At 52.9% G+C, this 23505-nt stretch overlaps 1 protein-coding gene and 3 long non-coding RNA genes across 5 annotated transcripts; all 4 read left to right on the forward strand.

Annotated features, from left to right (window-relative positions):
• The first annotated feature begins 191 nt into the window (after positions 1-191).
• On the forward strand, positions 192-2552 carry LOC135405844 (ankyrin repeat domain-containing protein 7-like). Its single transcript, XM_064640431.1, has 6 exons — positions 192-201; positions 616-730; positions 976-1149; positions 1238-1344; positions 2050-2140; positions 2397-2552. Exons 1-6 carry the CDS (start codon positions 197-199, stop codon positions 2535-2537), a joined length of 633 nt encoding a protein of 210 aa, XP_064496501.1. The 5' UTR covers positions 192-196; the 3' UTR covers positions 2538-2552.
• Positions 2553-2713: 161 nt separating this feature from the next.
• Positions 2714-7096, forward strand: LOC135405864 (uncharacterized). 2 transcript variants are annotated; one of them, XR_010426051.1, is made up of 4 exons: positions 2714-2797; positions 3266-3547; positions 5715-5847; positions 7052-7096. It is a non-coding gene; the product is annotated as an uncharacterized LOC135405864 (long non-coding RNA). The 2 variants fall into 2 exon arrangements; XR_010426050.1 differs by lacking the exons at positions 2714-2797; positions 3266-3547 and adding an exon at positions 3904-4041.
• Positions 7097-8190: 1094 nt separating this feature from the next.
• Positions 8191-10402, forward strand: LOC135406486 (uncharacterized). Its single transcript, XR_010426287.1, has 3 exons — positions 8191-8266; positions 8943-9167; positions 9632-10402. It is a non-coding gene; the product is annotated as an uncharacterized LOC135406486 (long non-coding RNA).
• A 1031-nt stretch (positions 10403-11433) lies between these two features.
• Positions 11434-11687, forward strand: LOC135406436 (uncharacterized). The gene is made up of 2 exons (XR_010426249.1): positions 11434-11465; positions 11584-11687. It is a non-coding gene; the product is annotated as an uncharacterized LOC135406436 (long non-coding RNA).
• Positions 11688-23505: the final 11818 nt, after the last annotated feature.

A 23505-nucleotide genomic window follows, 5' to 3' on the forward strand; every position in this document is an offset into this window, starting at 1 on the left:
CAAGGAGCGACAGCAGTCGCCCTCCAGCAGCCCCAGTGGGCAGCCCTGGGCTGCCACCAGCTCCAGCAGCGCCTCCCAGCTCCGGGAGCAGGGGCTGGGCAGGCTGCACCGCGCGGCCGCCCGCGGTGACCTGGGCTGGCTGAGGCGCTGGCGCTGGTACGTCAAGGTAGTCGGCGTCGACAGGCCAGACCAGGAGATGCGGTGAGTTCTGGGCCACGCTGATGGCACACCTTGGCTGCTCCTGAGCCAAGCTGCAGTAGTCCTCGGCAGCCCTCTCTTAGGGACAAGGCTTGAAAAGTGACATTTGCCCTGTCAGCTGGGACAGGGAACTCTTGAGCTTTTCACTGCTCGGAGCTGCCGGCCGGGCTCCAGCGCTGCTGCAAACGCGTGTTGCCCACCTGCCCCTTGGCCGTGCTCTCTCTGCAGGGCTGTTCTGCAGCTGCTCAGCCCTCACCTGTTCTCTTCTGCCCTCTGGCTCATCAGGGCAGGGTTGCAGCAGCAGCAGCAGCAGCAGGAGGAGCAGAGTCCGGGCAGGGTCCCCAGGGTGCTGGGTAGAGACACAGCTTGGGCTCGTCCTTTGTCTGTCTGGGTTAAGAGTGTCTGTTTAATTTTTAGGACACCTCTGCATCTGGCTTCAGCCAATGGCCATGCAGATGTCGTCAGATATCTGCTAAGAAAGAACAGCCAGCCCAACCTCGCTGACAGCTTCAAGAGAACGGCCCTGATGAAGGTGTGTGGAATGCCTTCTGAGCTTGGAGGTGGGGCTCAGTGCTGGGGTGTTAAAGGGGAGGTGTCTGGCAGGATTCCTTGCAGGGCAGGGCCATAGAAACACGCCTATTGCAATGGGCAGGGCACAGCCTCTGTTAGCTGATCTTTGAAGGTGGTCTTCTATGGCAGCACTCAGGAGCTGAGGGCGTTGTGACAGAGGGGGATGGAAAAGTTGGAAGCCTTTCCCTTTTGGTGTGTTGTTGCCAGGCAGTCCAGCAGGAGCAGGAAGAATGTGTTGCTGTTCTGCTGGAACACGGTGCCGACCCCAATCTGGCAGACGCTGACGGCAACACTGCCCTTCACCTGGCTGTGCTCTCTAAAAACACAGCTGTAGCAGGGCTGTTACTGGAGCATCATGCCAACAGTGATGCTCAGAACCAGGTAACCTTGGCACGTGGCTAAAGCTGCTCTTTCCAACAGCTGCAGAGCTTGTCTGTGTCTTTCTAATGGGGATTCTTTCTCCTTTTAGTGGGGATTTACCCCCTTGAAACTTGCAGCCTTGCAACAGCACGAGGAGATTCTGGAGTGCCTTGTGAACAAAGCAGCTGACAGGCCTGCTCAAGCCCAGGGGGAAAGGTGAGGGCTTTGTCAAAACAGCCCCCGGGTGTTCTGGGTAGTCTGCAAGTGTGACCCAGGCGAGGGGCGTGGCAATGAGCTGGGAAAAAGAAGGAGCAGCCCCGTGGAAGCAGTTCCCCGTGGGACTGGTAAATGCAGGTCTGCCCTTGGCTGCTCTCGTACCTCAGGGGCTCTCGTCCTTTGCCCGCTGAGGTCTGCAAGAAAGCCTTGTCTGTGGTGCCCTCCCCACACCCAGAGCCAGAGCCCCGGGGAAACTTGCCAGTAGCTCAGCAGCGTGGCTGCTCTGCAGGCCAGGGGGGTTTGAGGCACGGCAGAGTTGGGGCGTTCAGTGCTCTGAAGGGAAGCGTTGGGGGAAAGAGAAGCAACACTGTCCCAGGGGACACGAGGGGCTCCGAGCACAGAAGGAGAAAACTTCCTGCCATGGAGATGGTCAGGGGGTCGAAGGGCTTGCCCTGGGAGTTTGTGCAGCCACATCGGGGGGAACTTTGAAGAGCAGTGCAAGGAGACCTGAACAGCACGGCCTGAGCTGGTAGTTGAGGCTGCTTTAGGGAGGCCCCTTGAAAGAGAAATTCTCCAGTGCTTCCATGGACTTGGCTTTGCTTTCATGGAGCTTGTAGGAAAGGGGGGAAGAGCTGTTTTGGGAGCAAGCAGGGGAAAACTGATGCAGGATCAGACATGTTTCCGATGAAATTTTGCATGCTTTAGGACTGCTCTTGTGGTTCCTGGAAGCCATGAGGCTCACCTGGAGGAAGATAATCTGCGCTTGCAGGAGGAGCTGGACAGGGCTGACGCGGAGGTATGGAAAGCCTGTCCCCACAGGGAGAAACCTGGGGGTGCCTGTTGCTTCCTCTCCATCCTGAAAACGGACAAACCAGTGTTCATTGTGTTCATTGGGGAGTAGAAGTGAAGCTTTGAAGGGACTTGAATGGATTGCAGTTCTTTGGGCAGAGGGGATGCACACAGACATGCAGCACCTGAGTTCTTCAGCAGCAGCTGGCTCCTCTCTGGAAAAGCTCCCCTGACAACTGTGGATTCTTCCCGTGGTTTTACAGCTGCAGGAGGAGGAAGGAAAGCATCTTCAGTCTGAGCATTGTGTTCCTGACTTGAAGACTGCCTTGGATGCCAAGAAAAGAGAGGCATTAACTTCTTCCCAGAAACTGCAGGACCTCCTGGAAGAAGACGCGCAACAGTAAGAGAGTAACCCAGTGAAGCGAGGGGTCTGTGGCTTTGGGGGATTGGGTGGAAACAGGGGGAGAGTCAGTGGGATTTTGAAGGACACTTCTGCTGTGGCTTCTGTTCCTTAGCACAGTTTGTCTGGCATTGGATTTTCTGGTAATAAGAGCTGTATTTCTTCTTAAGCTTTGCCAGTGAGAACAGCGGATTGGAAGGCACTGTCCAGCAGCCAAGCGAGAGCATTGAAGCCCTTCCGAGAGCCCTGCAAGCCTCTGCCTCAGTAAGCTGGTGCTAAGTTTGCCTTTCTGTGACTCTTGAGCCTAGTTGCCTATTTCTGTGGGGCAATTGCCAGATGAAGTTTTCCTGGAGAGCCTGGGGAGCTCAGTTTCTGCCTTCTCCTCAGCAGAGGCTGCTCAGAAAGCAGCCTGGTCCTTTCCCCAGCTGCTACAAAAGCCCTGAGGGTATTTGGTGTGCTGGACACTGGAGGAATTCTTAGATTCTAAATTAGGAGTTTCATCATGAGCTCCAAGGGACCCAGAAGTATTGTTGCCAGAAGTGTCTCCCAAATTCTTAAGTTTTTAGGTGTAAAGTTTCTTCTTTCTGTGGGGGAATCTTTCAAGTGTTTTCTAGGCTGGTTTCCAGTAGATGATAAATACAGTTGCCATGGCCACCCCCTTGAGAGATTTTCTCAGAATTCACTGCCTTTAGATCACACTGAGTTTCCTTTTCTTTTTTTTTCTGTGCACAGGGTGGTGAGCTTTCCCAGCAGCTGGACATGGAGCCTGGAACAGGCATGCAGCTCGAGGCCCTAAACCAGGCTTTGCAAGAAGAGCTGTCCACTCTGCTTGGGAAGTGTGAACAACTGGAGAAGAGCAAATGTCAGCTGCAAGAAGAGATGACAAAACTCCACCACCATTTGGAGACTTTGGTGCTGGATGGCAGCCAAAGAGAACAGTGTACAGGAGAGGTGGCAGAAGGAGCTGACCAGGAAAGAAGTCCAAAGCTACAAGAGGTCAGCCTCGTTTTGCAAGTAAGTGAATTTCTCCCCAGTGTCCACAGGCTCTTCATTAGGAGCTTTGAAGCAGAGTGCTCATTTGGGCTTCTTTCCCACTGCAAAGAATTGTTTGCCCTGGTAGCTCCTGGGTTGTGCCTTGATTGCTGCTGGGAGTGAGGAGGCAGAGCCGCCTCTCTGAGTAAGGCTGGGCCCTTGAAAGTGGGTGTGTGCAATTTTGTGCTGGGCAGAGCTCTCTTTTTCTTGTGGTGGTTGAAGGTGCACTGTCTCCTTCAGGCACAGGCAGCCCACCAGGCCCCACTAGGACAAATTGAAGACAGTCATTGTGAATCCATGAGAATCCAGTTGGAAGAAAGGATTAGAGATCTGGAAAGTGAATTGGACAGGATCAAAAACACCCAACAAGAGAGTGCTTCTCGTAAAGAAGCAACACAGGGAGGGATGGAAATGTACAAAGAGCTGTATGTGGAGGAAGTGAAAACCAGAAGATGCCTTGCCAAGAAACTGGAAAGGTAAGTCCATGCTTGTTTGGAGTGGAAATGAGAGACTCCTTTTTCTTCCTGCATTTTCCTTGGAAATCCATCTTCTACATCTGGCCAGCATTATTGCCCTCCATTGGCCACCAGGGTCTGATGGAGTTGCCAAGACACTCTCCTTGATATTTGAAAAGTCGTGGCAGTCAGGGGAAGTCCCAGGTGAGGGGAAAAAGGGAACCCCACTGTGCCCATCTTTGAATGGGGTAGAAAGGAGGGCCCTGGGAACTGCCAACCTGTCAGCCTGCCCTCTGTGCCTGGTGAGGTGATGGAAAAGATCCTTCTAGAAGCTCTGTCAAGGCACATGGATGACAGGGAGGTGATTGGAAGCACCAGCACAGCTTCACCAAGGGCAAGTGCTGCTTGACCGACCTGGTGGCCTTCTAAGATGGAATGACTGCCTCAGTGGACAAGGGCTACCCATGTCATCTCCCTGTCATTCTGGGAAGCCTTTGACACAGTCCCCCACAACATCCTTCTCTCCAAAGTGGAGAGAGAAGGATTCGATGTGTGGACTGTTAGATGGATAAGAAATTGGGTGAACAGTGCCATGCAGAGGTGGTGATCAATGGCTCAGAGTGCTGAGGGCCATCAGTGCCGAGTGGTGTCCCTCAGGGGTCTGGATTGGGCCCAGTGTTCTTTAATGTCTTCACTAATGATCCAGAGGAAGGGCTGGAGTGCGCCCTTAGCAAATTTGCAGCGGACACCAAGCTGAGGGGTGTGTTTGACACAGCTGATGCCATCCAGAGGGCCCTGGACAAGCTGGAGAAGTGGGCCCATGGCAATCTGCTGATGGTTTACCAAGAACCAGTGCAAGCTGCTGGCCGTGGCTCAGGGCAGCCCCTGTATCAGTGCAGGCTGGGGGATGAAGAGGGGCAGAGCAGCCCTGCCGAGAAGCCCTTGGGCTGGAGGAGAGGCCGGACATGAGCCGGCGATGTGCGCTCGCAGCCCAGAGAGCCAATTGTGTCCTGGGCTGCGTCCAAGGCAGCGTGGCCAGCGGGTGGAGGGAGGGCATTCTGCCTCTCTGCTCTGCCCTTGGGAGAGCCCAGCTGGAGTGCTGCATCCAGCTCTGGGCTCCTCAGCACAGCAAGGACCTCCAGCTGTTGGACTGAGCCCAGAGGAGGCCACCAAGGTGCTTGGAAAGATGGAGCACCTCTGCTAGGAGAAAAGGCTGGGACAATTGCAACCCTTCAGCCTGGAAAAGAGAAGGCTTTGGGGTGACCTAATTGTGGCCTTTTGGGGTGTAAAGGGAGCCCACAAGAAGGATGAAGAGAGTGCATTTAAAAGAGCAGGTAGTGAGAGGACAAGGGGGAATGGCTTCAAATGGAAGGAGAGTAGGTTTAGATTTGATCCTGGGAAGAAATTGGTTGCTGTGAGGCTGGTGAGGAACTGCAACAGGTTGCCCAGAGAAGCTGTGGATGCCCCATGGCTGGAAGTGTTCAAGGCCAGGTTGGATGGGGTTGTGAACAAGCTGGTCTGGTGGAAGGTGTCCCTGCCCAGAGCAGGAGGCTTGGAACTGGATGATCTTTAAGGTCCCTGCCAAGCCAAGCCATTCTAGGCTTGGATGCTGTCTGTGCTGTTTCTGTGAGACTGTGGGGGAAAGGCTGGTTCTTCCTGTGTTTCATGGGTTTCTTCACTAATTTGCTGTGCAGGCTGGAAAAGCTTCTGAGGATAGAGAGGAGGAAACTCCGGGTTAATGAAGAGAAAGGAAGTCAGTCCCAGCTGGAAGAAATGAAGAAGAGATATTCTGAAAAGGTCAAGGAAGTTGATAGATTCCAAAGAGAGGTGAGCTGTGCTCTGGGTGGGGCTCTTTGGTTGTGGTGTTCCTTCTTTGGAAAGCTGGGGGATGCTTTCCCTCTATTTCTTGTCATGTTGATGATTTTTTTTCCCTTGGCTGCATTTTGGATGTGATGGGCTTTTCTTAATGCTCCTCCTGCTGTTCCAGTGGGAGATGACTCGAACTAATCCAGAGGTAGTTCTCCTTCTGGGGAAAGATGCAAATGTTGAGGGCAAAGCAGTAGGTGTAAGGGCTGATGGAGGCCAGGCTGTCCTGCAGAGGAGGGGCAAGCCAGGAGTGGCAGCCAGCCTGGCAGGGTGCGTGAGCTGAGGGGCCAGGGAGCCGTCCCACAGGCCCTGAGCAAGAAGAGCAGAACAGGTCCCCTGAGAGTGAGCGGGGTCAGCCAAGAGTGCAGATCCCCCGGCTGGGCCTGAGGGATGGGCAGGTCTGCCGTCCTGGAAGGACATCACGTGCATGGGCTGAGAGCAGTGGGGCCCAGCTCAGGCCTGGCTGCAGCTGGAGGGAGGCTGTGACAGCGTCCTCTGGGTGTGCCAGATGAATTGCTGCCCTGGCAGAGAGGGGAGGAACAGCGCTGTCACTGGCAGGGCACCATCAGCCCCTGAGCCCTGTCTCAGGCACGAGCTGAGCAGGAGGCACTTGAGGTTTGGCTTTTCTGCACAGTGTTGTTGCTGCCCAGGGCCCAAGGAGGACAGGGGCCTCCCAGGGGAAAATCTGTCCCTTCTTGCTCACAGGGAGCTGTTTCAGCCCATCCTGTGGCGGGGAGCCAGAAGGACTGTTCCCAGCAGTGCTTTTGAGGCTGCTGTGCCTGTGCAGCAGTGGCACAGAACCTCTGATCCCTTCTCCGCTCGTCACTCGGATCCGTTGCTAAAGCGGCGTCTGTCAGAGCCACGCTTGGGTTTGAAGGCATCCCTGTAGAATGGCTTCCTGCCTTTGCAGTCATTCCTTTGGAGTCCAGAAGCTTGGAGCATTTTTGCATGAGGAACTCCAAAAGGATGGGAAGCTGAGGAATCCTATGGCAAATGATGGGAAAGCTGTTCTTGCTGGAAAAGAAAAGCCTGGTTGCAGTTTGTGTCTAGTCCTGAGCCAGCAGATGATGAATAAAGTCTCCCTGGGCACCCCCTTTTGGGGTTTTCCCAGAATTCACTGCCTTTAAACCACGCTGAGTTCCTTTTTTTTATTTTCTGTCTGCAGGTTGCTGAACTTTCCCAGCAGTTGGACAGGGAGCATGAACAGTGCACGCAGCTGGAAGCCAAAAATCAGGCTTTGCAAGAAGAGCTGTCTGCCCTGCGTGGGGAGTGTGAGAACCTGGCCATGGACAAATGCCAGCTGCAAGAAGAGCTGGCAAAACTCCACCATCATTTGGAGACCAACGTGGTGGATCGCTGCCAACTCGAACAGTGCAAAAGAGAGGTGGAAGAACAAGCAGACCAGGAAATAAGACAAAAACTCCAGGAAGTCAATGAGTTTTTGCAAGTAAGTGAATTTCTCCCCAGTGTCCACAGGTGCTACGTAAACTTCTCTTGTGGCCATGGTGTTTGGTCTTTTTCTTTTGCTCCTATATTCTGTGGGTTAGCTTCTGTCTTTGCTGAAGGCAGTGGCAGAAGGCAATCTGGTTGGGCAGGAGTGCTGTCATGGGTGTGGAATGTGGCGGCAGGTCCCTGAATCCAAAGGCTGCCCAAGGCAGATTCCCACTTTGCAGTGCTTGGGGGGATCTCTGTGCGCTGCTCTGCTTCTCACTGCTCATCCTTGAATGGGTTTGGCAACTTGCAGCTGTCATGACCCGACCTACAGGTGCTGCTTTGTCCTTGTAGGGGGTGAAAGTGCTCAGAAAAGGAGTCACTGAAATTCCAGTGGTGTGGGTGAGGGGGTGGAGGTGGATGTGGAAGCTCTTCTTGTCTTTGAAGAATCCTTTTGGACATGCCCTGTCCTACAGACCCAGTGTCTCTTCATTAGTAGCTTTGAAGCAGAGTGCTCATTTGGGCTTCTTTCCCAATGCAAAGAATTGTTTGCCCTGGCAGCTCCTGGGTTCTGCCTTGATTGCTGCTGGGAGTGAGGAGGCAGAGCCGCCTCTCTGAGTAAGGCTGGGCCCTTGGAACTGGGTGTGTGCAATTTTGTGCTGGGCAGAGCTCTCTTTTTCTTGTGGTGGTTGAAGGTGCACTGTCTCCTTCAGGCACAGGCAGCCCACCAGGACACCTTAGAAGAAATCAGAACCAGTCATGTGGACTCACTGAAAAAACAATTAGAAGACAGAATTAGAGATCTGGAACGTGCACTGGGAAGGACAAAAAGCAACCAAGCAGAAAGACCTTTTCAGAAAGAATCCACCCAGGCAGAAGTGGACAAGTACAAAGAGCTGTATCTGGTGGAAGCCAAAACCAGAAAAAGCCTCGCCAAGAAACTGGAAAGGTAAGTCCCTGCTTTTTTGGACTGGTAAGAACAGACTCCTTTTTCCTCCTGCATTTTCCTTGGAAATCCCTTTTCTGCATCTGGCCAGCATCAGGTGTGAAAGCAGAACGTGGCATCTTTGTGGGGAAAGTTCCTTCAGAGCCTTCCCTTCCTCAGACCTGTCTTCCTTTCTCTTTAGAGTTCCAGCAGTAACCCCACAGCAGCACCACTGTGGCATTATTGGTGTCTTTTCAAGTTGAGGTTGTTTTAGCAGGCAGTCTTTTTGCCAGTCTCTCCTCTCCTCATGCCGTGGGTGACAGAGAAGATGAATCTTGTGCCCTTTCCTGTTTGAATAAGGAGAGGCCTGTGGGAGAAGAGAGTTGGATTCTGTGAATCCAAAATAAGGCGACTCTTTCTTGGCTTCTGTTTTGGCAGCGGGTCTGAGGGTTGAGCTTTCCTTGAGAAGGCCAGGGTAGGCCAGAGTTCTTCTGGAGGTGACACTGGCTGCTCCTTGCACTTGGTGTGATTTCTTAGAAACAGGCCCTGTGAACAAGCTCAGATCAAAGGATGTGCTTGTTTTGGACGCTCGTCATGCCCTTGGCTTTTAGAAGTCGAGTAGTAGCCAAGGCTGTGGAGGGGAACTTTGCAAAAGCCTTCCTGCCAGAGATGACTCTGTGTGTGCTTGTGAATGTTTCAGAGCTACTGAGAGACTTGCAGTGGCCAACACCAAGCTCTTTTTGGAGCGCCACAGAAGCAGATCTGTGGTCCCAAGCAGCGCTGTCAGCGGAGTTCTGGCTGCAAGTCCACTTCTGGATTCACCTGGCCTGGGACATGTTGGCATCAGTTTGGGACTGAGCAGAAGTCTGGCTCTCAGAACACCACCCAGACACCTGTGGTAAAGCCCAAGACTTCTGCTCATCAGGTTGGTACAGATTTTCCAGAGTGGTCAAAGGCCAAAAAGATTGAAATGGAAGCAATGAGCTGTGGAACTCCATTCTTTTCCAAGAGAAACTGTGGGAAAGAGCTCTGTGGCACAGGAACCTCCCACCTAAGTTCTACCCTAAATTTACACGTAGTAATCTTCTGTAGTCTGTGGGGTTTGGCAGGAAGCCAACTCCAACCAGCTACAGATTGTTTTGGTGTCAGAAGTGGGATTGTTTTGGTTCCTTTGGTTTTGTTGTGGGAACGTTGTCTGGGAAAGCTGCCAAGAGCAGGTTTGTTTGTCAACATCCACCATTGTTTTGGGACACTCCTGGGAGAGCTGCCAAGGAGGATTTTGTTTATCTAAACATAGCTTTGTTTAGGAACAAGGAGAAAGAAAAATAATAACAATGGCCTTTTTACTAATTTTATTCCTGATTCTTGCTGGTTTTGTGCCTGTCCCAGGACATCCTGTAAGGGACCGTTCAGATGGATGGAACAAATTGCTTCCTTTCCTTAATTTCGACATCCACGGCCTAGTAGCCAGTTTCCTTAATGGTGGCCTTCAAGGTTTGGTAGCAAAGACTCCAAGATCAGCTCTAACCCATCCCTACATTGTTCAACGACAATGATCCTAGTGGTGAAGGCAGCGAAAATGCTACTTAAAATTGGAGAGGTGGTGCTGCATTGGTCCCCTTGTTGTACGAAAGGAATCGCTGGAGCTTTGGGGACAAGAAGTGCCAACGGCCACGACAACTGTACACAGGCAACAGTATCAGAGGAACCGAGATGCTGTGACCCCCATCCATCCATCCAGTACATCCATGACATCATTGTGTGGGGGACACAGCAGAAGAAGTTTTCGAGAAAGGACAGAAGATCATCCAGATTCTCCTCGAGGCCTGTTTTGCCATCAAGAAGAGTAAGGTCAAGGGACCTGCCCAAGAGATCCAGTTCCTAGGGGTGAAATGGCAAATGGACGACACCAGATACCAACAGACGTCCTCAACAAGATTGTAGCAATGGCTCCACCCACAAACAAGAAAGAAACCCAAGCTTTTCTGGGAGCCATTGGCTTCTGGAGGATGCACATCCCAGAGTACAGCCAGATGGTGAGCCCTCTTTACTTTGTGACCTGTGAAAAGAACAATTTCCAGTGGGGTCCTGAACAACAACAAGCTTTCAGGCAGATCAAGCAAGAGATTGCACATGCCGTGGCTGTTGGAGCAGTCAGGACAGGACCAGAGGTAAAGAATGTGCTCTACTCTGCAGCTGCAGATAAAGGTCCCTCCTGGAGCCTCTGGCCAAAGGTGCCTGGTGAGACGTGAGGGCGACCACTGGGTTTCTGGAGCCGAAGCTACAGAGGTTCTGAGGCCAATTCCACCCCTGAGGAGAAGGAAATCTTAGCAGCCTATGAAGGCACACGAGCAGCTGCAGAGGTAATTGGTACCAAAGCACAGCTCTTCTTGGCACCCCAGATGGTACCCCAGCATGCAAAGTGTAACTAGATAAGGGAAAAAGGGGTAGGGTTTATCCATTTTAGGGAAAGGGTGGCCAAAAGGGAAATACTTCAATGCAGCAAACTTTGGCCAATCGGGGAGCGGGGTCTAAGGATACAGACATCAAGGGGAGTTTTCATCAAACAATTTCAGGGGACAAACAAGGGAAAAACTACAAGAAATGTTAAGACACAACCGTAAAACTCGAAAGGCATTGGGTCTGAACTTCTTGACAACTTCATCCAGGGCTTTCATCCTCTGGAGGGTCACACATTTCTTGTTGTCTTCTCCAGCTTTCAGATTCAGCAATGTCCTCACTCACAACAGACCAGGGTCCCTTTCCAGAGTAATGGAGGAGCACCGTGATTTTTTAATCCAAAATTCCCAGATTGGAATGAAATGCTCTGGAAAGGCTCTGGAAATCATTTGGTGTTCACAGTGAGTCTCTGATTTCCCATCCCCTGCTTCAGATGTGAAAACATGTTCCTTGCAGTCGGAATGTAAACTCATCAGCTCCAATAAACTTGAGCACTATATCCCATCATCCAGATCATCAATGAAGATGTTCACCAGGAATTGCTGATCACTGGCCTCCAGCTGGATGTTGCACTCCTGATCACCACCCCGGCCAGCAGATTTCAACCAGCCTGCTGTCTGCTCATCCAGCCCATACTTCATGGGCTTCTCTGTGAGGGAGCCCTGTCTGTGTCCACTAGTACACACATTCATTTGGATTTTAATGAATCAAACAGAAGTGAGAGTTTTAAGAGCAGAATTATTTTTCAAAGGGAAATAGAAGGGTAAGAGTTTTCAATTTTAATGATCATGTTTTACATGATGCTAATTGACATCTAGTAGAAATGAGAGAGCACCTTAAGAGACAAATCTACATTCTCTATTTATGCCTCTGAATTACAGGTATGGCTTTGATGGAACGAGTGCCTTCAAGCTCCATTGGCAGGCACTGTTTGAAAACTATTTGGGTGATTTTTGATAAGAAATGAAAGATGCAACAGCAGGAAGCCATTCAACAATCCCTGACAAGGGAGGTCCACTGTCAATTGCTGGGAGGGCCCCCACCTCTTTCTTTTAATGGTGCTCCCAAATCCCACGCCTTGGGCCTCCCATCCCATCCTTTTTGGTCCCCTCAGGCATCTCCTCCCCAGGATCTGCTCTGTGTCCTACCCAGGGTCCCCAAACATCCTCCCATTGATCATTCCCAAAGCTTTTCTTTCCATCTTTCCCCTCAGACCTTTGCCTTTCACCCAGGCCACTGCCCTGGTACCTCCCAAGTCCATTCCTTGACTCCCTCTCCACTCCCAACCATCTCCCAGTGCCCTCGTTTTTGTCCTCCTCCATCCTCCTCCTCCTGTCCCCACCAAGCCTCTCCCTTGCAGTCCCCATGTCCCTACACTTGAATTCCTTTCCCCTCTCCTGCATCCCACACAGGGCCCCTTCAACACCCCAATCCCAGTCCCGTGGGCTCCCCAGTTCCCCCCAGTTCAGCATCTTTGGGTCCCCTCCTACTCCCCCCACCCTCCCTGCAGGCCCTGAATTCCCCTGGCTCTCCTTGTCTCCATCCCCACCCTGGGCCCTGCAGGCACAGGGGTTGGAGGTGAAACTGGGTGCAGTGGGAGCAGGGGGAGCAGAAGGGATTTTCCCCCTCAGACGGGGGCAGCCCTGGGCTGGGGGGCTGGGGACACCCGTGTCCCTCCCCCAGCCCCACAGGGGCCAATCCTGCTTAACCCTTTGCTCTCCTTGCCCAGGCACTCTTGGCAGGAACCCAAAATGAACTGCGGGAGGTGAGTGGGCCGGGGGGACTGGAGGGCATCCAGTCTGGGAACTGGGGGACACTTTGGTCCCCCCATCCCTCGCTGGCACCGGGGACATCCCAGTGACCAGCCAGGGCTCCTGGTCTCTCTCCAGATTGATTTAGTGGACGTTGGGATCCTGGAGACGGCTCAGTTGGGTACCAGGAGTTCTGCCTGAGTCGGGTCCTCCCCTCACATGGCCATGACACTCCCAATCCATCCCAGTCTGCCCCAGTATACCCCAGTGCACCTTCCCCAAGGATCCCATTTTTTCCCCCAGGCTCCCAATACATCCCACTGCACCCAGTGTGTCTCTGAGCCTGTCTTTGTCCCCAGCCCCCTGTGGTGGAGAAGGTGCTGGGTCCTGTTGGTGAGAAACGCGTGGCTGCATCCCTGGATGTCTGAGGTGAGCAGTGCCTGCAGGGAGAGGGGTCAGGACAAGGCCCCTCTCGTGTTGCAGTGGACTTTGGGGGTGACGTTTGGGGCTCTGTCTTTCAGGACTGGTGGTGACACCTGTGCCCTGTCCCCCTCCAGCACCATGAAGAGATGATCATCCCTGGAAGAACCCCATGCTTTCCCTCAGAGCCCAGGGGCATTTCCCCAGAATGATCAATAAATCCCTTCAGCAAAGCTACTCTGCTTGATCTTGTGTGTGTGTGTTCCCATCTCCATGTGTGTGTTCCCATCTCCATGTGTGTGTTCCCATCTCCATGTGTGTGTTCCCAACTCAATGTGTACGTTCCCATCTCCATGTGTGTGTTCCCATCTCCATGTGTGTGTTCCCATCTCCATGGGTGTGTTCCCATCTCCATGTGTGTGTTCCCATCTCTATGGGTGAGTTCCCATCTCCATGGGTGTGTTTCCATCTCCATGTGTGTGTTCCCATCTCCATGTGTGTGTTCCCATCTCCATATGTGTGTGTTCCCACCTCCATGGGTGTGTTCCCATCTCCATGTGTGTTCCCATCTCCATGGGTGTTTTCCCCTCTCCATGTGTGTGTTCCCATCTCCGTGCCTGCGTTCCCGTGTCCCTGTCCCCTCCTTCTCCAGCCCCTGCACACCCAGTGCCTCTCTGGCCGCTCCCCTGCCATGAGCAGAGAGGCTCAGGGGGCTCCTGGGGGTCTCTGCACACGAGATCCCCTTCACCCCCTCCATGTGCATCCTGAGCAGTGCAGGTTGGGGCATCATGGAATGTCCCTGCTGGGGGCTGGGACAGGCAAGGGGCACACGGGGCAGCCCCTGGAGCACCTGGACCTCCCCTGTGCTCTGGGAGGGATGGGAAAGGGGATCAAAGGAGCCAGCGGGTGTCAAATGCCCCCAGATCTCAAGGGCCAGGCTCGGGGCTGAAGGGATGGAGAGCAGCCCTGCATCCAAGGCCATGGGGATAGTGGGGGATGAAAAGCAGGATGGGAGCCAGCAATGGGAGCTCACAGCCCACAACCCCCCGTGTCCTGGGCTCATCCCACAGCGTGGGCAGCAGGGGAGGGGGGTTCTGCCCCTCTGCTCCGCTCAGCTGAGACCCCTCCTGCAGTGCTGCCTCCAGCTCTGGGGCTGCCTCAGGGTGTGGTTTTCTGTTGAGGAGGAAGAGGCAGGACTGAGTCAGGTCAGACTCTATTGGCAAAATGTGTCTCTCTTTTTAGGAAGACCTCTCTGCATCCCCCTCCCCTGAGCTCTGGGTTTTGCTGGCTGATGGGGGCTTTGAGAGCAGGGACCCTGTGACAGGCTCCCGAGGAATCCTCCTTGCTGTGAGAGGCAACTCGGAACGCGGGGTGATCCGAGATTAAATGTGCCTGTGACACATCAAAGCGTTTCCAGCCCTGCTGTTCACAGTTTGCCCAACTGCAGAGCAGAGCTGAGGGGATTTGCTGTAGTTTTGTTACAGTTTCACTTGGCACGTTTAGGAGTTAATTTGGATGGCTGAAATCCCTGACATTTCTAATGTTCTCCAAGTGAAATCTCGTGGGTCCTGGGAGGCAAAGGGATGGTCTCAGTGCAGAGAGAAGAACTACGCTGGCCATCACTCCTGTTCTCAGCCGCCCCTCGCTGGCAGCTTGGAGCTGAGGGAGGATCACACTAAGGAGCTCCCTTAAAAAGAGACAGGGCCTTTCTGGGAGCAGAGGAATCTGGGCTCAAAGGGCAGATTGACAGACTCCTTGTCTTTTCTCAGGGTGCCTGATTAGGATCTCCTCTTTCTTCTCCCAGACTGCTGCACAGAGGGATCATTGCAGCTGCCCAGAGCATTTCTATGGCTCTACCATCGAGGTGTCCTCTCCATGGGGATCCCAGGCAGCAGAGAGATACTATGGCAGAGCTGTGCCCTTCTGGAGGACACCCTGCAGGACACCCGGGGAAGCAGCTGAATGTCCTGAAGTTGCCTGGAGGGCACTTGGGCATTTTGCTCCCCCAGACATCCCCACAGCAGCACCCAAAGGGTTTGTGTCTGGACAGGAACCTGCCACCCCAAAGCCCCTGCACTGCCTGAGAAAAGCCAATGATGAGAAGAAGAACAGCCCAGGCAATAGGGGATGGCAGGGAAATGCCACAATGCAGCTGCCAAGGGAGGAGGGACACACAGAGAGAGATGGAAATGGGGGCCTTGTCCTTGCCTGGGCTCTGGCTGCTGCAGGGCAATGCACAGCCCAGGGGCCATGGCCTGAGGGCACAGGCTCTGCTTAGGCTGGGAAAGGAGCCCAGGGAGGAGCTGCTCAGGGAAGGGGTCTGTGCCACAGGGACAGCAGGGAGGGGCCCACATCCCCCTGCCCAGCACTTGTGGCAGCAGCTCCCTGTCCCTGCCTGCCTGTCTCTGGGTGAGGAGCTGTTCCTGCCAGCAGCCCCTGCCTGTGCCCAGCTCAGCTCCCTGCCAGTGCTGCCAGAGCCATGCCCAGCCCAGTGCCCAGGGGCAGCTCTGCCTGGGCAGGGGCTGCAGAGCAGATCCCAGACCCCTGCGGTGGCTGGGAAGGGGGAGGTGTTCTGGGGGGATGTGCTTCCTGAGAAGGGCCCCTGGAAATGGAGGAGGTGGAGCTGAAGCTGTGAGGAGCCCTGAGCCTGCAGCTGAAGGGCCCTGCCCTGCCCTGCCCAGCCCTGCCCTGCCCGGCCCTGAGGGGTCACTCCTTCCACCCACCCCTTCTCCCCCAGCCCCGTGGCAGCTCCTTGGCCGGGCTGAGAGCTGACCCTGGCAGGCAGCAGAGTCCCTGCCCCAGCACACAGAGCCCTGGGGCAGGACCCTGCTCTGCACCACAGCCCTGGGCACCCCTGGCTGCACCCCCACCTTCCCACCCCACAGCCAGCCCTGCCTCAGGGAACCTTCTTGCCCTGGGCCTCTGATGGGGCAGCAGCAAGTCCTGCTCTGCAGCAGCTTCTCCTGCTGCACCCCAGGAAATCCAGCAGAGCCATCCTGGCAGCTCCTGGCACTGGTGGCATTTGGCAGCTGGGAGAGGCACTTGCAGGAACTCACCTGCCCTGCTCTGCAGCCAGAGCCTGATCATGGCAAAGGGCTGGGAAGGTTCCTCCCCTGAGCAGCTCTGCCCTGTCCTCCCACCCCAGGATCCCTTGAACCTCCTGCTCCCTTCTCCTCTCTGCCCTTGCTGCCTGCAGCTCCTGCCCTGCTCTGCCATATGGCCACTTCCCCTGCACTGCAGCAACTGGGAGAGTCCTGCTGAAAGATCCTAGAAGCTGTGGGATGTGGCAGCTTTAGGAGATGCCTTCAGGAAGGGAAGTTGAACTTTCCTGCAGCCAGAGAAATATTCATTCAAATCCCGTGAAGGTTTCTCCCACAGTGAGAGCTCAGTCACCTCCCAGCCCAGGCTGCCTCTCATCTCTCTGCCTTCTCTCCTGTGCCCTGGGTGCTGCAGGCAGTGCCCTCAGCCCTGCTGGGCTGTGCAGAGGAGCTGCTCCTGGGCAGAGCTTCCCAGGAGCTCCCTGTGTGCCAGGAGCCTGGCCCAGCTCAGCAGCACAGCAACAGCCCCAGGCAGCACTTCTGCCCTTCAGGGATCCCTCCAAGTGTCCCTGGGGCTCCAGGGGACCCTGCTGGGACACAGCTGAAGGAAATAATGATGTTCCTTCTCTCAGCTGGGCACAGACACTTCTTTCAGCAGGGTCATTTCTCCAAACAGACACTGAGTTAAGTTCAAGAGTCCCCTTTTCATGTCCCATCATTAGACAGGAAACCCAGACAGTGCCCAGGAGGGATCTCCTTCACCCCCACTGAGGGAAGGGACTCAGCTGAGTCAACAGAGGTGTCTCCTTGTGGCTCTGCAGACCTGGGGCCAGAAGGACACTCAGCTCCCTCCACAGCCCCCATGGGGTGGGATTCCTCCTGCCCCAGTTCAGGGGGCCCAAAACAGGCACCTGCAGGTGACTCCTGTTGGGGCAGATGACACTGCAGAGATAAGAAATTATCTTAGCCAGAAACCATGGAATTTGAAGACAGACAAGGAAAGCTTCTTTACATATACCACCTAATATTTTTATACTATCTTTTAATTAAGCAGACTTGCTGTCTCCATGAAAATCCTTTTACCACCTTGTTTACCCCATCTCCTGTTGTAATTGTGATAAAGAAATATCTGTTTATCTGTTTGAAGAAAAATATCTCCCTGCACTTCCTGGACCCTCAACCTCAAATGTGAATACAATGTATGTCCCCCCTTCCCTGAACCCTATATATAGCTAGAGTTGTGTCAAATTCAGCTTTGTACCCACAAAGTGGATCATGCAATTATTTAAACCGTCTTAGACTCCTTGTCCCATCTCCCGTTGGAATGAATGAAGACCAAAGCCAGGAGTGACCTGCTGGGACACAAATCCCTGGTCACTTCTGAGGGGCCAGAGGTGACCGAGATTCCTGCTGGGAACTGCAGGCTCCAGTGCAGCAGTTCCTAGGCACAGGGCAGCAGCTGTGGGATCTTCTTGGAGGCTGCTGGGACATTGCTTTGGCCAACTTCAGTGGCAGAAGGTGCCCACATGTAGGACAGGGGAACCTGTCACTGTTCCTCCTGTCCAGGGCAGCCCACAGAGGTGCTCAGCTGACCAAATGCAGGGAGGGAGGTCTCTCTCCTGTTCTTTATCAGGGTATTTTCTACACATCCTTAGAGTACAATGGCAGTTGTCTCCTGGACATCCCTTCCTTGCTGAACATAATTCAGGGCAGCTGAACCTGAATTTCATACCCAAACAGGGGCCTGTAGTGCCAGGGGAGGTGCCAGGGCTCTGCAGCACAAGTGCAGCAGCTGCCCTGGACAGCACAGGGCCTGTGCAGGGACCCCGTCCCCATTCCCAGCAGTTGTGGGACAGGCACCACCCAGGGCTCCTCAGACACATTGGGTGCCTTTGGGGCAGGGAGTGAATCCCAGCCCTGCAGGGACATAAGGTCTGGCCCTTCTCTATCCAGCTGGTGCTGGGCAGTTCCTGAATACAAAGCACATCCCAGCAGGGTCTCCACTCCTGTGCATTCCCTTTTCGTGTGGTTTAACCCCAGTGAGCAGCCAAGTGCCACAGAACTGCTCACTCAGTCCCCCGACCTCCCCCTGCACTGACAGGGGGAGGAGAATCAAGAAAAGACAAAACCCCTGCGTTGAGATAAGAGAAATGTAATAACTGAAACAAAGTAAAGTATGAAAATAACAGTAAGTGTAGTAACTAATAATAACTGTATTGAAAAGGGAGACAGAAGAAAGAGAGAGAGGAATAAAACCCCAGAGGAACAAGTGATGCTCAGCATGATTGCTCACACACACTGCCTAATGCCCCACACCCCAAGCAGTGATCTACCCCTCCTGCACAACCCCTCCTCATGGATCCACTGGGAATGATGTTCTGTGGTGTGGAATATCCCTTTGGAATGTCCAGGTCGGCTGTCCTGGCCCTGCTCCCTCCCAGCTTCTTGTGCACCCGGCAGAGCACGGGAAGCTGGAAAGTCCTTGATGAGGGTAAGCACAACCAAACCATCAGTGTGTGATCAACATTGTTCTTTCATGGAATCCAAACCACAGCCCTGCACCAGGTATTAGGAAGAAAATTAACTCTCTGCTTAGGAAGAAAATTAACTCTATCTCAGAATTAATCTCTAGTTAATCTATAGGAAGATTATCTCCTAGGAAGAACAGCCAAGACAAGGCTGGTGTCCACCTCTTATTCCACACCATTTACACCATGTCAGATCCCACACTTTCCAATACATTCCACCATCACCTTTCCTATCATTTGATAGAAACCCACAGATCTCATTGCTTAGTCTATGAAAGTCTGTTGAGTTCATTTAGTCCAGGATTTTAGGCTCCATCTGCCAAAATACTCTTTCAGGGCAGGAAAAATGCTGTCTGCTGTGAGATTGTTGCCTGTTGCAGCCAGTTCTTGTTCCATCACCGCTGTGCTTGTCTGGTCTCCTCCAAGCTCATTGTTCATTTCTCTCAGTGATTTTCACTGTAATACCCCCGACACGGCAAAGAGTGGCCACAGCAGTGAGAATGCAGTGTTAGAGAGTTACCACCATATTACAACTGAATTCCCTGGCTGTTCTCACCCAAAATCCAGTCCCTTCAAGGCACACACTGGATTTCCCATCTTTCCCTCCTTCCCCACCAAGGGCATCCGTGTCCTTGAGACACGTGAATCCCACGGGTGCACTTCCCTTTGCCTGAAGCAGGAATAACCCAGACTGTCTTCTCAGGATGTTTTTAATGTGCACTACAGGAACTTTATCCCTTTCCATGGCACGTAAAAACTTGGACTGGACAGGGCCAGCCCGATTGGCACATCCCCCAGTGCTGAGTGACCAGGTGGCCTTTGCTAAATGTGCATCCCAATGTTGGCAGGTCCCAGCACCCACTGCATCATTCCATCTTTCCTGGTGCATGGCAGGTGTGGTGGTTTTAGCACCATCAGGAAATTAAAATTCACATAAGTCACTCCCTTTCCCACGGCCCTTCTGGTGAGGGAGGGACAAAAAATGAGAGACTCTGGGTGGAGATAACAATTCACTAAAAGCACAGAGCAATGGAATAAGACACGCACAGTCACAACAGCAATATCACCAACAAAAGTATCCAGAAAGAGAAGGTGTTTCACTCCCAAAAGGGGTCACCACCGGGCACACAGAGAAGATGCTGGGTGCTCCCCAAGCGACGTGTCCGTGCGGTGCCCCCGGACAAAGGCAATGCGGTGGGGGAGCTCCCAAGGGTAACGTGTCCAACCCCTCAGCCCAACAACAAGGAGAACCAAGGACAAGCCAAGCCCCAGGAGCTGGGTCGTCCCGGCCGTGTGGCGCAGCCGCTCCCTGGGCTCAGTCCCGGGCTGGCTCCTCTCTTCTCCTCCCAACCCGAGGGCTGAGGGAGCTGAGGCTGCCCCCCAACCGCCCCGTCCTGCTCAGAGCTTTGGTTCAGCACCACGGCCCGTCGTGGTTTCCCCTTTCAGCACCAAAGGTCCATCGTCCCAATCCGGGGAAAACATGAGGGGGAGCAGCAGGGCAGAGGACGAGGAGCGCAGGAGTGATGCTGCCAGTCCCTGCCCTGCAGAGAGCGGGGCAGGATGGAGCAGTTGCGGTGCAGAGCCCCGGCTTTTCCTGCTGGAAGCACAGCCCTAGGGATGGCACGGATGGTACAGGATAAATAACTTGGTGACACCCACAAAGCGCTAAACTGCCCCCTCTGCTCCCTAACCAGGACACTGTGGTGACTGACCATAGCAATGGGAATGTGTGATGGTTGCCATGGTAACTGACCATAGCAATGGGACTGTCTGATGGTTGCCATGGTAACCGACCCTAGCAATGGGAATGTCTGATGGTTGCCATGGTAACCGACCATAGCAATGGGAATGTCTGATGGTTGCCATGGTAACCGACCATAGCAATGGGAATGTCTGATGGTTGCCATGGTAACCGACCATAGCAATGGGACTGTCTGATGGTTGCCATGGTAACTGACGGTAGCAATGGGACTGTTTGATGTTTGCCATGGAACTGACCATAGCAGTGGGAAGTGTGATAGTTGCCATGGTAACAACTGTAGTGACAGGAATGTCTGATGGTTGCCATAATAACTGACCGTAGCAATGAGACTGTCTGATGGTTGCCATGGTAACCGATTGTGCCGGTGGGAAGTATGATGCTTGTCATGATAACTGACCTTAGCAATGGGACTGTCTGATGGTTGCCATGGTAATCAACTGTAGCAACTGGCATGTGTTATGGTTGCTATGGTAACTGACCGTAGCAGTGGGAATGTTTGATGGGTGCCATGGTGAATGACCATAGCAATTGGTATGTATGACGGTTGCCATGGTAACTGACCATCGCAATGGGAATGCATGATAGTTGCCATGGTAACCAACCGTAGCAATGGGAATGCATGATGGTTCCATGGTAAGTGACTGTAGTATGGGAATATCTGATGGTTGCCATGGTAGCTGACCATGGTAAAGAAGAATGTGTGATGGTTTGCATGGTAACTGATGGTAACAATGGGAATGTATGGTGGTTGCCATGGTAACAGACTGTAGCAATGGGAATGTCCGATGGTTGCCATGGTAACTGACCGTAGCAATGGGAGTGGATGATGATTTGCCATGGTCACTGACTGTAGCAGTTGGAAGTAGAATAGTTGCCATGGTAACCTACTGTAGCAACGGGAATGTTTGATGGTTGCCATGGTAACAGACTGTAGCAATGGAATGTGTGATGGTTGCCATGGTAACCAAGCACAGCAATGGGAATGTATGATGGTTGCCATGGTAACTGACCGTGGCAAGGGGGCTCAGTGGCGTTGCCCACGGCTTCCACTTCTGCAAATTGGCTTCATTCACCTTCTCCTTCAGCAGCCTCAGCCACTCGTCGTGGGGGCCCCACACAGCAGCTTCCCACCTCCGTGAGGTTCTGCAGCAGCCCAGGGTTCCTTTGGCCCCACAAGGTCCTGCAGTGTCCCCATGGCCCCTCGATTCCATGAGGCCCCACAGTGTCCCAGGGTCTCCCTGCTTCCATGAGTTTCCCCAGTGTCCCAGGTTTCCTTTGATTCCACGAGACCCAGATGTGAAGCAGTGGCCCCTTCATTCCACGAGGTTTTGCAGTGTCCCGATGGCTCCTTTCTGCCCTCAGGTTCTGCACAGTCTCAGGTTCCTCTGTTTTCAGGAGTTTCTGCAGTGTCCCGATGTCCTAGTTAGGACAGCTGAGAGCAGTTCATCACTGGATGGGTGTAACCCAAAACTGTGTATTCTATAGCCTTCCATGCCATTTCCCAGAAACTGTTATCAATAGAGCATTTACACCATCTGCACACAGAGCCTGACTCCTCAGGCTATAAACTAGGCATTAAGAGGCCTGCAAGATAGGAATATGTTCCTGTCCTCACACCCTTTTATGGAATACCCCGCTCTGAGGGAAGGACTGAGCATTCCTGCCTGAACTGGAGAATATATAAACTTGGAGTTTTGGAACCTTTTTTACCACTCGTGGGATCCAGAGGAAGACTGCAGCTCCCCGCTCTCAACCAGACTGAGACCACCACCCTCAGCTGGACTGCAATCACCACTCTTGACCAGACTGCACCAGCACTCTCACCAACAGGTTTTCCCCTCACCTTTTCCTTTGGACTCAGGGGGCCCAAAGAACACCACTCTGTTCATGCCCCAAGGTGCTGGGTTATATATTTGGGTTTTGTGGGTTAAAACCAATTGTTTGTCTGTATAATTGTACTTATTGTATTATTTTATTAAATTGTTATTCTGATTTATAATCTCTCTTTTGAGTTGAGTTCATTTCCTATTTATTCTTGCTTTGGTTCTCTCCTTCTTTCATATGTTCTAGTTTTATGGAAGAAATTTGCTTGAACCACGCATCACCACAAAATTCCAACGTTTTACCTCAGGGACTATCTGGAGGAATATAAGAGTTGTCACCCTTTTTGCCACATCCCCTATCTGGATTTTTGCCCCTCTTGGGCACTGAACTTTTGTCCCCCTTGGGCATTTTCCTTTTGCTTCCCCCCATTCCCACATTGACTCACTGATGAGATTCCTCAGTCTTTCCCTGTGGACTCCTTTCCAGATTATGACATTTCCTTACCCTTTCTTCCCCTCTCGCCTGTCTCTGGACAGTCTCAGGAACCCAATGAACTGTCCCATTCTGGCCACAAATGAAGGGAGTTGATCACCAAACTTCAAAGCAGGGGCTTCCCTATCCCTTGCAGCTGCTGGGTTCTCTTGTTCCTCAGTAAACTATACAGATGCTTCAAAATGGGGGTCAAAGGCTGCTTCAAAATGGGGTCAAAGGCTGCATAAACAGTAACTTTCTATCTACTGCTAAACCAATTAGGACCGTAGCACAAGTTTTGCAAGAACAGTCCTATTATTACTTACACCAGGCAGGGAGTTTCCAGCACAGGATGAATTGTCTTTGTTAGTCTCTTCTTTATCTTGTGGTTACTTCACATGTCCTTGGAGGGCTCTAAATTCTGGATTCCAAGTGTCCAGATTTTAGTTCCCCCAGGATTTCTTCATTGAAGCTTCTCACGGTCAGTTTGGCAAAACTTAAAGTTTCAGTAATGATCAAACTCTGACAGTAACTGTCTGTGAAAACAAGTTTGGCACCAAGCTGACTGAAGTGTGTCGTGGTTTGGACCTTGCTTTTCCCCAGAGGCTGAGAAAAGTGGTAGACCCCAAGGGGTGGAAACCCTTAGAAGTTTTGAAATTCTACCCAATGGGCGCTCCTGCAGAAATGTCAACATCTCACAACCAGACCGGAAGAGATGAGTTGTAGTTTTTGGTTGTTGTAGAAGAGGTGGCCATGTTGTGAGCCACGAGGTAGGGGCTCTGTGCCCCTTGGGGCCTCTGGCCCCCTCCCAGCCCCCAGCGGGGGGGCTGCAGGGACCTGGAACAGCATAAAGCTGGGCTAGGTGCCTGTAGTTATGCCGGGAGATGTTTTTTTCTCCATGGGCACAGACAGCAGCCGACACTGGCCGGAGAAGGTGGCAAAGAGCCAGGAGATAAGACCTGAACTGGAGGAGCAGCAGAAGCAACATGCAGCACCAGAGAAAGGACTC

The sequence above is a fragment of the Pseudopipra pipra genome, chromosome W (genome assembly GCF_036250125.1).
Source record: "Pseudopipra pipra isolate bDixPip1 chromosome W, bDixPip1.hap1, whole genome shotgun sequence".
NCBI lineage: Eukaryota > Metazoa > Chordata > Aves > Passeriformes > Pipridae > Pseudopipra > Pseudopipra pipra.

Excerpts from the sequence above, each read along its gene's own strand:
- LOC135405844 (XM_064640431.1), top strand. Across the intron at positions 731-975 it reads AGAGAACGGCCCTGATGAAG|GCAGTCCAGCAGGAGCAGGA; the intron begins GTGTGTGGAATG and ends TGTTGTTGCCAG. Across the intron at positions 1,345-2,049 it reads GCTCAAGCCCAGGGGGAAAG|GACTGCTCTTGTGGTTCCTG; the intron begins GTGAGGGCTTTG and ends TGCATGCTTTAG.